A 12,212-nucleotide genomic window follows, 5' to 3' on the forward strand; every position below is an offset into this window, starting at 1 on the left:
CCATGGGATTCAAGTATACTGAGTAACTAAGGTAATAACATTAAAAGCAAAACAAACTAAGCTTATTCAAGTTCACATTTTATTGAACTAATTAGCATCAAACAAGTCTAGTACTTTATTATATTAATAATCATATTATTATTCTTCATCATAATCTTCATCTTCTTCATCCAACCTCAAGTTAATTCCGACCAGATTGTTACTGTCAATCGCCATCCTGTCCATTTCTGTTAATGACAAACCGAGATAATCTACGTTTTTCAGTTCACCAACATTTGCTGACAATGCACCGCCAGCACCAGGAACCGCCTGTGGTGGTGGAGTTGGCGGTTGCAGGGTGGCAGATCCTCCATCCACAATGTCCGGTGCTTTGTCTGTAATCTCATCAAGCCCGGCATTCAGGTCAATGTTCAGACCACCATCACCAACAGCTACTTCAGTTTTTGTTGACTTGGTCAACTCAACGTGGTGGTGGTTCGTCTCCACATTTGGATTTAGAGTCGGTTTGATGTCTGGCTGAACCGGTGTGTAGGTTTCTGGTTCTGGTTCGGGTTGCGGCAGGCCGGGCAGCTCTCTTTCGGCTGCTGCTCTGCCACGGCCCCTTCCCCTGCCTCTGCCGCGTCCTCTGCCCCTGCCATTGCTGCTTGGTTGCCTTGCTTCGTTCTGCATCAAACCATATATAAATGAAGTAACTTTATCAAACAAACACAAATAAATAAATTATAAGTAGGGGTGTGAATTAAACCGAAAAGCTCGAGCTGCAATCAGAAAACCGAAATAACTGAACCCAAACAAAAACCGACAGTTTGGTTTTATGTTTCGTAAAAACTAAATTTTCGGATTGGTCTTGGCTTTGCGTGTAGAAAAACTTGAAAAACCAAACCGAACCGAACCGAATGTGTGGATTTTCATATTCTTATTTTGAATGTTAATTAATTTATAAGAATTTAAATAATAGTTTTAAGCCAAATACTTTAGCCCAGATGTATAATAATCAATTAATCAATAATTAATAAAAAAAAAGATTTAGGCCACTATTCATTATTTTGGGCAGTTTTTCTTTTTCGGCCCAAAACTGAACAAATGATTTTCAAAAATTCATAAACCAACTTTTCGGTTTTTGGTTCGGTTTTTAACCCATAAAGGAACCAAACCGACCCATGCGCTGATGCACAACCTTAAAAAAAGTACAAAAAGTTACATTTTATAGAAATAAATAAGTTGTAAATTAATTAATTAATATTTTAATATTAGAAATTTATAAAATAAAAGGGATAAAAAGAATAAAATAAAAAAGAAAAGAAAAGAGTCATTTTACAACTTTTTTCCTTTAGGTGTACGGGCAAAATGGTCATTTACACAAACTAACAAAAACAAGTATACGCCCAGTTAGTTTAAAGTACGTAATGCGTTACAATTTGTCAAATAACTGATATGTTATGAACCAGTTCAGTTTAAATACACAACGTACAACTGCGTATATGCCTATAGGACGAAACGTGTAATTTACTCAAGTTTATATTTAAGATGATTTGAGAGATTTATTTCCTAATTAAAACTATCAAGAAATCCATAAATTATATTATGCATAATTTGGTTATTATGTTGCGAAGCTACAATAAAAATATAAACTTTTACCATCCTGTTTCTCTTTGATTCTTCATCACTCTCATTCATTTCATCTGCAACAGCTTTCCTGAAGCAACGAAATAAAAAAAATAATAAAATTGCATTTACATTTACTAATTTATCAATTCAACAAAATATTCTCAGATAATACTAACTTCCTCTTTATCACGGTACGATCATCAACACCAGCATCAGAATGACCGTAATCAGGAACCTTGTTCACAACTTCCTTCAGAAAATCAAACACATTGTAGCTTTGCACACAGTGCTTTCTGAATTTAACATAAAAGTTAAAAATTAATAATATTTTCTTTATAAAACTTGTATTAATAATAAAGATTAAAAGCATGACTTACAGATGCAGTGAGTTAACTGTTTTTGCACCTCTGCGCAGAGTCATATCATACGTACGGTCACAAAGATCTGGCAAAAACAGTTCCAAAGCTTTGGCTGCATAACATTTCAAAAAGTTAAGAAAAATGATTATTTAATATTGAACTTTAAAGGTTTCATTAAGAACTCACAAACTAAAACCGGCACCGCCATTGCTATTTTTCCAACATCTTCATCAGCTTGCATAATCTTTTTGATCCTTGCCTGCAAATATTAAGCCTATAATATTAAGAGCGACCATAAATCACACAATTCTAAGGACGAGCTATTTTTACCCAATACTGTACTGATAGCGTACCAGACCGGTACCGACCGAACACAATCAGTACTGGTGTGTATTCGTCTTTTCATGTTTTTGGTTTCAGTATTTACTGGTACTTGTCCGTAGGGGTGTGCATGAAACCGAAAAAATTGAGAAAAAACCTGCCTAGCTTAACGTACAAAATCTCAATCAGAATAAAAGATGATGGCTATAATCACATTATGAAGAAATAAAAAGATTCAATTAAAGATAAAAGCATTAGACTCTTAATTATGTTGAAATTCTAAAATAAGAGTAAAGCCAAACCTCATCCTTATTTAGAGTAAAATCATAAACATGCAAATAACACGAGCAATTAACTGAATTAAATTCGACAACAAAAACGCGCTTCTCAAACCTAGTTAAAACCAAAACTCAAACCTGGTTAAAAGTTTGAAATTTATTTTTAATGCCAGTTGTCCCGCTTGTCACTTGTGTGATTCTCTTCCTAAATATAAAATATAGTTTATTATAGATGACTTGAAAAAAAAACACATGACGTTTATGATAACACACATCACCAAGCAAAAAAACACAAGAAACTGAGTCAAACATGGCCATGTACAGAAATGATTTACCGGCATACCTGTGAAATTGGGTATAGACGTCTTTCGGCGCCATCCTCGAGTGATTATAAATAGGCAGATGACACCTCTAAAAAATAGAAAGAATTATTCAAAGTTGTGATTATAATAAAGATAAGAATTTGAATATACCTCACTAAGAAGAGCGAGAATATTAGGCCTGTTTTCATCTAATACAATATTGAATGCAGTACAAGCCTGATCCAGGACACCTTCTTGTATTAATATTAAAAGTTGACATGTAATCAAACGTATATGTTTTGCAATTTTATGGAATTCAGTGCATAAGTGTATATTGAAGAACCAAGTTGGTTTGTCAAAAATAAATAAATAATTAAGAAGAGTAGTTTAGGACAATATTTCGAGTTGTATTTAATAACAACAGTTTTAAAATGTGGTATATATAAAGAAAATAAGAATTAACTTACAACTATGCTGACTGAGATTGATTGAAATGAGGGACTTGCAGCGTAAACATAGTTGTGTTACTGCAATGTTATATAGGGAGATGAACAAAATTATTTTTGTTAACCTTCTTAAATATAGAAGTGATTTTAAAAGTATTTAAGTTTACAATCATTATACATAATTTGGAATTAATCCAATTCAAAAACAGAATGTATGTGAATGTATGTGATTTGTAAAACATATGGCCGAGATTTAAGCCATAGTATTAAAAACGTTGAAAACTTACCGTCTTTCTTAAATATATATTTAAAAAATAAAACAATAAGATAAAAAGTATAATTAGATGTTTCAAAATATATAAAGTTAATTGATTAAGTGTATAAAGTTTAAAAAAACGTTGAAAAGTTATTATCTTTCTTAATTTTAATGTTGGGGTTATATTATTTGTTAATGTTAATGTTAATGTTAATAACATATAACATATAAGTTCTAATTATTATGAACTATAAGGTGAACATATGCATATTATGAACATAACCCAACTAACATACTGAACTACAAAGACATAATATAATGAGTTACTTAAAATTGAAACCGAAAAACATATAATCATCTGGTTAATAAAAAACGTAACATCTAAAGATGATTTCTCAAAGCATCAAGGATATGTAATGCTATAGGCTCATTGGCCAATTAAACAAAAGTTATCATATATAAAATAAAAATTAGTTTGAGCATTTGATTGAACACTTGGAGTGCATTGAAAAAATAATACATGTTCTTACTTAAAACAAATTATGGATGTGACTGATTAGTGGTAGTGTAGATCATATTGATTTTTTTTTGAGTTACATGTCATATAAGAATATTCATCAGATCATATAATAATAAAAAGTATGATAGCGATAACAGAAATTAATAATATTAACTTGTAAAGATGAAGAACCACATGATTGAAGATTTAAGGAAAACGAGGAATAAGTGAATACATTTCGACCTTAAAACCTAAATCAAAAATCAAAAGACAAAAGTTTTGTCACATATATAATAACCCTAAAATCAATATATAGGATTTCAATCAATTTTTGAGAAGAATTAGATACTCGCAGATTATATGGAAGTAGATTGTCCGATGAGATGAGGTTAGGTTCCTCGAAGCGTGGGAGGGTATGGTCGATGATTGAAGGAGGCCATGTGTCCCCAAAGCCTATTGTTTTAATAATATAGGTAGATTTAACAAATACTATAAATGAAATTTGAAATCAATTAAACATTAAACATAAGAAACATACCAATTAACAATATAAATTAACATTAACAATTAAACATTAAACATACTAACCTTAGAATGTAAAATACTAACCTAGGTTAATAATCTAAAATACAAATAAAAAAATTTAAGATATACTGTAATTGAAATTTGGATTCAATTAAACATTAAACATAGGAAATATATCAATTAACAATATCAATTAACATTAAGAATTAAACATTAAACATACTAACCTAATAATGTAAAATACAACCTAGGTTAATAATCTAAAATACAAATAAAAAAATTTAAGATATACTGTAATTGAAATTTGGATTCAATTAAACATTAAACATAGGAAATATATCAATTAACAATATCAATTAACATTAAGAATTAAACATTAAACATACTAACCCGGAAAAACTTCGATTGACGGGAAAACAGCCATGGATGTGAAGATATGATTGACAGTATACTTCCACATGCTGAGCAAATGTACATCATTATGGATATACTGAAATCAAGTGTCGGATCTAATCAAATCAATCATTGTCTTCAAATAATGGAGCCTTACGCTATCGTCGATCACACTTATTTAGCCAAACTACGGTGTCGATTACATTTGCAGGATCTAATGAAGTCATCATAGGATCGATGTAAAATAATGGTAGATTGAAAGAGGGATTTGGGTGATTAGGTTAAAAGAAATTGAATATGAAGGAAACCAGGTATTGAAGTTGAAACAATTGAATATTGGAATGCTGGTTTTGAAACTTAAAGTTAAATGCTTATATTAATTATTAGTAATTTATTTTCTTTTTGATTTATTTAATTGTTAAGAAAATTAGAGAAATGTAACATATATTTAGAAACAAAGGGAATTGACCAATAGAGAAGGGTCATGTGGAGGCAATCTCATTTGTTTTAATAGTATAGTAGGATGAGACCTCAAAAATTTGAGGGTCTAAAGCCTCTAGCGTTACTCGTTTACAATGTAGGGCCGACCTGGTTGCTTGTTGTCTTAGTTATTGATGTTTTTTTGGCATAGAGATCTTAAGTCATGTCATTTATTGAAGGTCTAGCAAGTATTGATAGTTTTGACTAACGGAATGGTTTCAATTTTTGTAAGACAGTTACAAATTTCTCCTCTTTATTTTATCATCTTTTATTAAAATAAAGAACACTTACAAATTTGTCCCATCATCTTTAACCATATATAATTTTTTGTTCTAATTTTAAACTTACTTCCTCCACGATTTTTAAACGGACATAAGTTTTTGACACATCAATATTTTTAAAAAAAGTTTCACCACAAAAAAAAACATTTTTATTCTTTTTAATTTGAGTATGATATTATGTAATTTTTTTTCCATCCCCTTTTTCTTTAAAAGTGTGACATCCCGTTTTTGGCTTGGTTAATAAAATAATAATATTAAATTGTTATGCGTTAAGAGTTGGGCGTGTGTTGGGTTAAGTAATATGGGCAATGGACTTGGGTTAATAAGGAAATGAGAAAGACCATGGTCTTAAGCCCATAACCCATGATATAAATAAATTAATTAACCCATAAACCATTCATTTCACCCATTCCATACACCATCCAAAACACACACTTAAGCTCTCTCTCATATTTCTCTCTTTCTCTAACCGAAACCAAGAAGAATAACCGATCCCGACCCAAGGTAATGATAGTATGATATTGTACGGATCCAAACACGCTACATCTAGTCGCTAAACAACGAGCCGACACCCTCAAACGTTAAAGTAACGAGATCCGGATGGAATCGGGTATAAATCGGTCAAAAGATGAGCTTAGGGGTTGCCCTAGCTCAGATCTGGATCAAATGGAACGAAAAACAGTGCGAAAATACGTTTTTCGGGCGATGACGGCGCCAGAAAGGCGGCACCGGAAAAGGTGTACGAGGTAAGGGAATGCCAGAGAATGTTTCTGACATTCTTTGAGCTAACCTTAGTTCGTTAGCGGAGACATAACGAATTAGCAAACAATTCGTTATGCCCATTCGCTAAGAAGAGATAACGAATTAGAAGCAGTTCGTTAAGCCATTCGTTAAGTAATTCGCTAACGGAGAACTGACGAATGAATCCCCATTTCGTTATAGAAGCCAGTTCGTTATAAAGGTCCATTCGTTAAGAAATAACGAAGGAGTTAATTCGTTAAAGAACTGGATGACGAACTAAAGTTTGAAAGAATGACAGAAAGGTCCCTGGACTTAAGATAAAATGAGTTATTTACAAAGAAGCCCTCAAACTTTTTGAGTTAGCAAATAAAATAATAATTAAGAATTTTAATGAAAAATGTGTTAAGATATGGAAATAAAATGAGTTATTTACATGGTAGCTCGACCCCAGCCTGGGGCTCTGCCCCTTGGACCCCACTAGGGGCTGCCACCCCTAGAACCCCGCTGCCAGGGGCGCTGCCCCCGGACCCCTGTTCGTTGAAGGTTATAATTAGACTAAAACGCGATATGGGCAGTGATAGTTAATTGATACGTGTAATTGTTATACAGTTAGTCGCGCACAGCTAAAGAAAGGAATAACCATTAACGGTGAACGTAACCGAGTCTAGGTGAGTTTCTAGCCCCATTTCTTTGTTATGTTTTCGGTGCTGTGTGCATACTTAATGTGAATGTTAATACACTTACCTTAAATGGTAAGTGTATGCTATGATGATTGATGTGATAGTATGTATGAATGTTATGGATGTATGCTTGTCGGTATGTGAACGATCTTCGGATATTGCACGTATTGTCAGGAAATGTGTGTCTTATATAAGATGCATGAATGATGTATGAATGAGTAAGAATATGTACGAATGAAAATAATGGAATGTATGTATGAAGAAGCGTAGGAATAGTTGATTAGATAGAAAACGAAGGGACTGGACCCTAATAATATCTGAGATAGAGAAGGAAGGGACCAGACCCTAATAATATCTGAGATAGATATGGAAGGGACCAGACCCTAATAATATATGAGATATAGACAGAAGGGACAAGACCCTAAAAATATATGAGATGATAAAGATAGTTATTTAAGTATTGTGAATGTATGAAAGTATGAAAGACAGAAAAGAAAGTATGTATGTATGAATGAAAGGAAGAAAATATGTATGCATGAATGAAAGAAAGATAACAGGCTAAGTATGAAATATGTATCTACAAATACGTATATATAAATATGTGAATGTATTGTATGTTGCCTGATTAACTAGAACCCACTCAGCGTAACTGACTTTTAGTATGCACGCATGTGAATAGATTGAAGCAGATGGCCTGAGAGAGGGACACATGGCAGGATTGAAAGAACTAGCATCTAGAGAAGTTTTGTCATGATGTTTTAAATAAACCATTTGTGTTATGTTTTTAAGACAAGTATCGAACGTTTGTAATGAATGACTGAAGTGTTATTTTATTCCGCGAAAGTTTTAATTAACTATGATATTTAGAACTGTATTTATGAGTAAATCCAACGCTATAGTAGGGCACCGAGAGCGGGCCTTACAAAAAGGTAATCGGATATGCCTTGGCCATTGCTTAATATATCTCCGTCAAACTCAGACTAATGATTGAAATAACTACTCTTAGTTTAACTTTCCTCATGTCACGACTTGTTTTGAAATTGTGTTCACGAATCATATAATATGGTAATGCTTAAAAATGATTATGAAGAGAACATCATAAAATTTTACTTGTTCAATGTGTTCACATTAAAGCTTATAATAATTAACAACTACATGCCAGCAATAACCAAGTCATGCTTAAAATCCATAATCAAATAGACTAAAATGCTTTGGAACCAAAACCATAATTTTCATGAGTCACTTTTCTTTGAACAAAAATGAATAGTTTCTAGATTTTGCAATCAATTAATAACCAACTTAACTTTAGCACATTTCTGTTATCCAAATATCTAAATCATCCTTCAACAACAACGACGAAGACGACGTTGTTGACGACGACAAGGAACTACGTGAAAACATCAAAGACAATAAAAAAGAAACCTTATGATTTTTGTATTATATGGAAATAAATTAAAAGATACATGATTTAAAGTAAAAGTGTTAAAGTATTCAATATCCTATACCAAAATTTCATCTCACTATCATCATTTACGTTCAACTACCAGTAAAATTCTACAAAAACTGAAAAATGCATCATCATCATCCCCTTCAAGAAACAGTCGTTCAGGAACCTCTACATATGAAAACCAAATCGCCCGTTAACAACAAAGATAGGTATTAAATTTTAATATAGAACCGAATTTGTAATTAGAATATACAAGAATATAATTTTCCAAATTGAAAGATGTACTTGAAGGATCTCTTATTGTGTCCAAGACCTTTGCACCTTCCAAGTTAAAGTGAAGGCTTAACAAAGTCCATGGCATGACCCGGTTCAATCTTCCTCTTTTTCGCCCTGCCAGCTGTCCTAACAGTCGGTTGGGTAATGAGCCATTTCATCTGACAAATTCCTCAAAATTTTGTATGGATCTGGTCCAAACAAAAGTTGTAACAATTACCACATATCTATATTTATAAATCAAGGTGTTAGAAGATTTGATTTTTGTTTGAACCATGGTAGAGTTGCCATCTTTTTTCTCGACAAAATGCAAATCATCAAACAGTGTGATTGTGGCCAAAGATTCGATTTCTTTTTCATCCGGTAGGGAATGCAACAGTCTATGTTATAAACAACGACAATCATATGCAAAACATAAAACTAAAAAATGCATTCCAAGTAGATCCAAGAACAGTGACAAAAAGAACTCACGGTTGTCGACAATGGTGGTTCATTGTAAATGTTGCTTTGCTGCCAACAGTAACCATGAATATTTACCCAAGCCAAATATCCCACGTTTAATTGGATCTGTGTTGATCTTTCTCTAATTCTCGAAGATCCATGTACTTCAATTGATATATTCTAATTAGAGGTGCTTTAGCCTAAAAGCGTAGCTATAGACTTAATTTGTTCACATCTTTAAGGAACCATACTTTCATGTTTTATACCAACAAAAACTTGTTTACAACTAATTGATGACATGTCACAACCAATCAAAGTGTGACACAATGCAACTCGTGCAATCATCGAGCGTCACGTTGCACCTTTTTTTGTCATAATGATGCATTTATTTCCATTGGTTCAATATAAAAGAAATGCCTGGATTTTCCAACTTGACTCCTATAAATTTCTCCATATCACTATTGTTATCATTAGCTTTACAAACAATGGTCCTAACTAAATTTTCCTATATTAATTTATATATTGACTTAAATTCTAACATTCTATATTCATCATAGAAAACTAACCTTTAATTCTATATCAAGCCATCATTAAACCACGTATATAATTGAAGCCACAGAATTGAAAACAATCAAATAGTAAATAAATAGACATAAGCAAATGAAACATGTCTCATCACAAACCTTTAAATTGGTTGATATATTCAACTATTGTGAATTGAAGAATAGATACCAATCAGAGTGCTGACCTTTTAGATCAATGATTCCAAAAGATATAATCCCTAGGTTAGGGAACCGTATACCATAGGAGCTGAAAATATAGTAAATGCAAACATGAAAAGTTGTTTATGTATTTGAACAATATGCAAATTTTGACGTGGTATCAAGGGTTTATTTTATATATATCTTATGCTTTTGTAATCAAATTGGATACAAATACGGAAGTCACAAGTTAAACAATTTAATTATAATACCCTGAATATTCACTCATTTGTAGTTTCTTGTGCATCTTGCTTTTCTTTCCCTTTCATAATAAAAAAAATTGACTTGGAGATGGACATGCCATAGTCACTTGCCATTTAGTTCAACCCATGTTGAACTAACATTGTAGCACAACTTGCCTTCCAACATATTAAAATTACATCAGTCAAAATGTCCATCCTACAAAAGAAATACTATGCCGTTCAAAAAAAAAAAAAGAAGAAATACTATATTTAAAAACAAAAAATATAATTATATAACTTAAATCATAAAATAGTTAACTATTCCATTGTAATACATATTTGTTTAGTAGTAACAGGCTAATTAACAACAAACAAACAAAACTTGATAAAAATTGTAATATTTACATTCTGAGTTTCACAAGAAGCAACAACAAATGACAGGAGGTTTTCATTAGATATCACGAAACATAATAAACTTTATTAAATTGTTAAAAGTGTCTAATATATGTTACAAAAATTGCAACAAAAAATGCAACATTATTAGCCATTAGTTACAACCAAACACTCACTCATCATTACCCGATTACATATAGACTAAATGGAGTTTTCCACAAGAGAGGTTATGTTGGAGGATTTACAATGTGTATTTTGTGGAGACTTTGTTGAAATATCACACCATCTAATGATAAATTGTCATGTCTCCGAGTAGATAGGGTGTCACACTCCAACATACAGCAGAATGCCGAGATGCGAACCTTTGGTTCACAGCTCACAAGACATTATCATGCAAATTATGACAATATCTAATTTATTTATTTACAATTTACAAATCAAGTACACATCTTTCGTTCAAGTACAAAATTAATCAAAAACAAATAACATCGATAAATATATCAAATCACTTTGTATTTCTTTTATTAAGTAGCCTAATGTCATTTTCTAAATGATCTTCTCCTTCACTTCAAATCAGATGATAACTTGCAATATGCGTACAAAATATATAGGTTTGTCAACACGAGGTTGAGTGAGAAAACCACAAGTTTTTGATATTATATTAATATATGAATAAATGAGCAAACCCATACTGTGAGTATCAACAATTAAACAAAAAGCAAGTAATTGGTGTCAGTTGATCATGCCTCACGAACACGGGCTATGACTACTATGACGATATCAATGAGTTATGCTAGAATCAATGATGGACATATCTAAATGTTAGAATTAAACAAATAAGCAAGTAAGAAAATAGAAAATAATTATTTAATCGATTAACACACAATATTCATAGTTTGCTAGTTGTGTATAGTATGTAATATGCAAAGTATGAGTAGGTATGCATAAGTCCCCAAAAGGTTTTAAAAACAGTAACATAGGGAAGTAATTACTCACCTAATTAATTAGGCGAATTAAACAATAAAATATAGAAATTAAGTCCCGAGCCTTAAGCTAGTTGAATGATACGACACGAACTGACCTGGAACTTTGATACAGTAAATTAGAATTAAAATCAAGAACATAGCCGCTAGAATCATATCAAAGAGAGGTATAAAACTCATGTTATAAGATTTTAATGTTTAAGCGAGATGATATTGTTCCGAATCCGAACTCCGATTCAGGAGTCGGGTTCTGACCAATACACTCACAATTTCAAAACAAACATAAAAGTCTTTTGGCCCGAACGCTAAATCTGACTAGAAAGTAGAGAAATCGATAAGTCAAATATGTTTGACTATTATGTCCCTAACGTGTTGGAAAACAATTTACCGGCATAACCCCATCAATCAGTAAAATTGATTGAGGGCTTTTGTTACTTAGACAAAAATACACATTTTTCATGAAGATGACTTACCCGAATGATGAATGGAACAAAGAGATAAACGAGGTCGAAGGGTCTTGAAGCTTGAAAGTCAAACTAGGAGATGAAAGTTCTTGAAGAATA

At 32.0% G+C, this 12,212-nt stretch overlaps 1 protein-coding gene across 3 annotated transcripts; it reads right to left on the bottom strand.

The window, feature by feature from the left end:
* LOC143593488 (uncharacterized) lies at nucleotides 1–2,336 on the bottom strand. Of its 3 annotated transcripts, none has more exons than XM_077073102.1 (5): nucleotides 2,154–2,336; nucleotides 1,986–2,079; nucleotides 1,785–1,901; nucleotides 1,639–1,696; nucleotides 1–669 (listed from the first exon to the last, which is right to left on the bottom strand). In XM_077073102.1, the coding sequence occupies exons 1-5, from the start codon at nucleotides 2,206–2,208 to the stop codon at nucleotides 139–141; spliced, it is 855 nt and encodes a 284-aa protein (XP_076929217.1). In that variant the 5' UTR covers nucleotides 2,209–2,336; the 3' UTR covers nucleotides 1–138. The 3 variants fall into 3 exon arrangements, with proteins under 3 accessions (XP_076929217.1, XP_076929218.1, XP_076929219.1); XM_077073103.1 differs by having other exon boundaries at nucleotides 1–663; nucleotides 1,633–1,696; XM_077073104.1 differs by having other exon boundaries at nucleotides 1–663; nucleotides 2,154–2,334.
* Nucleotides 2,337–12,212: the final 9,876 nt, after the last annotated feature.

This window comes from Bidens hawaiensis, unplaced genomic scaffold (assembly GCF_021521415.1).
Source record: "Bidens hawaiensis isolate Kalapana, Puna unplaced genomic scaffold, B.hawaiensis_p1.1 tig00042266_1, whole genome shotgun sequence".
Taxonomy (NCBI): Eukaryota; Viridiplantae; Streptophyta; class Magnoliopsida; order Asterales; family Asteraceae; genus Bidens; species Bidens hawaiensis.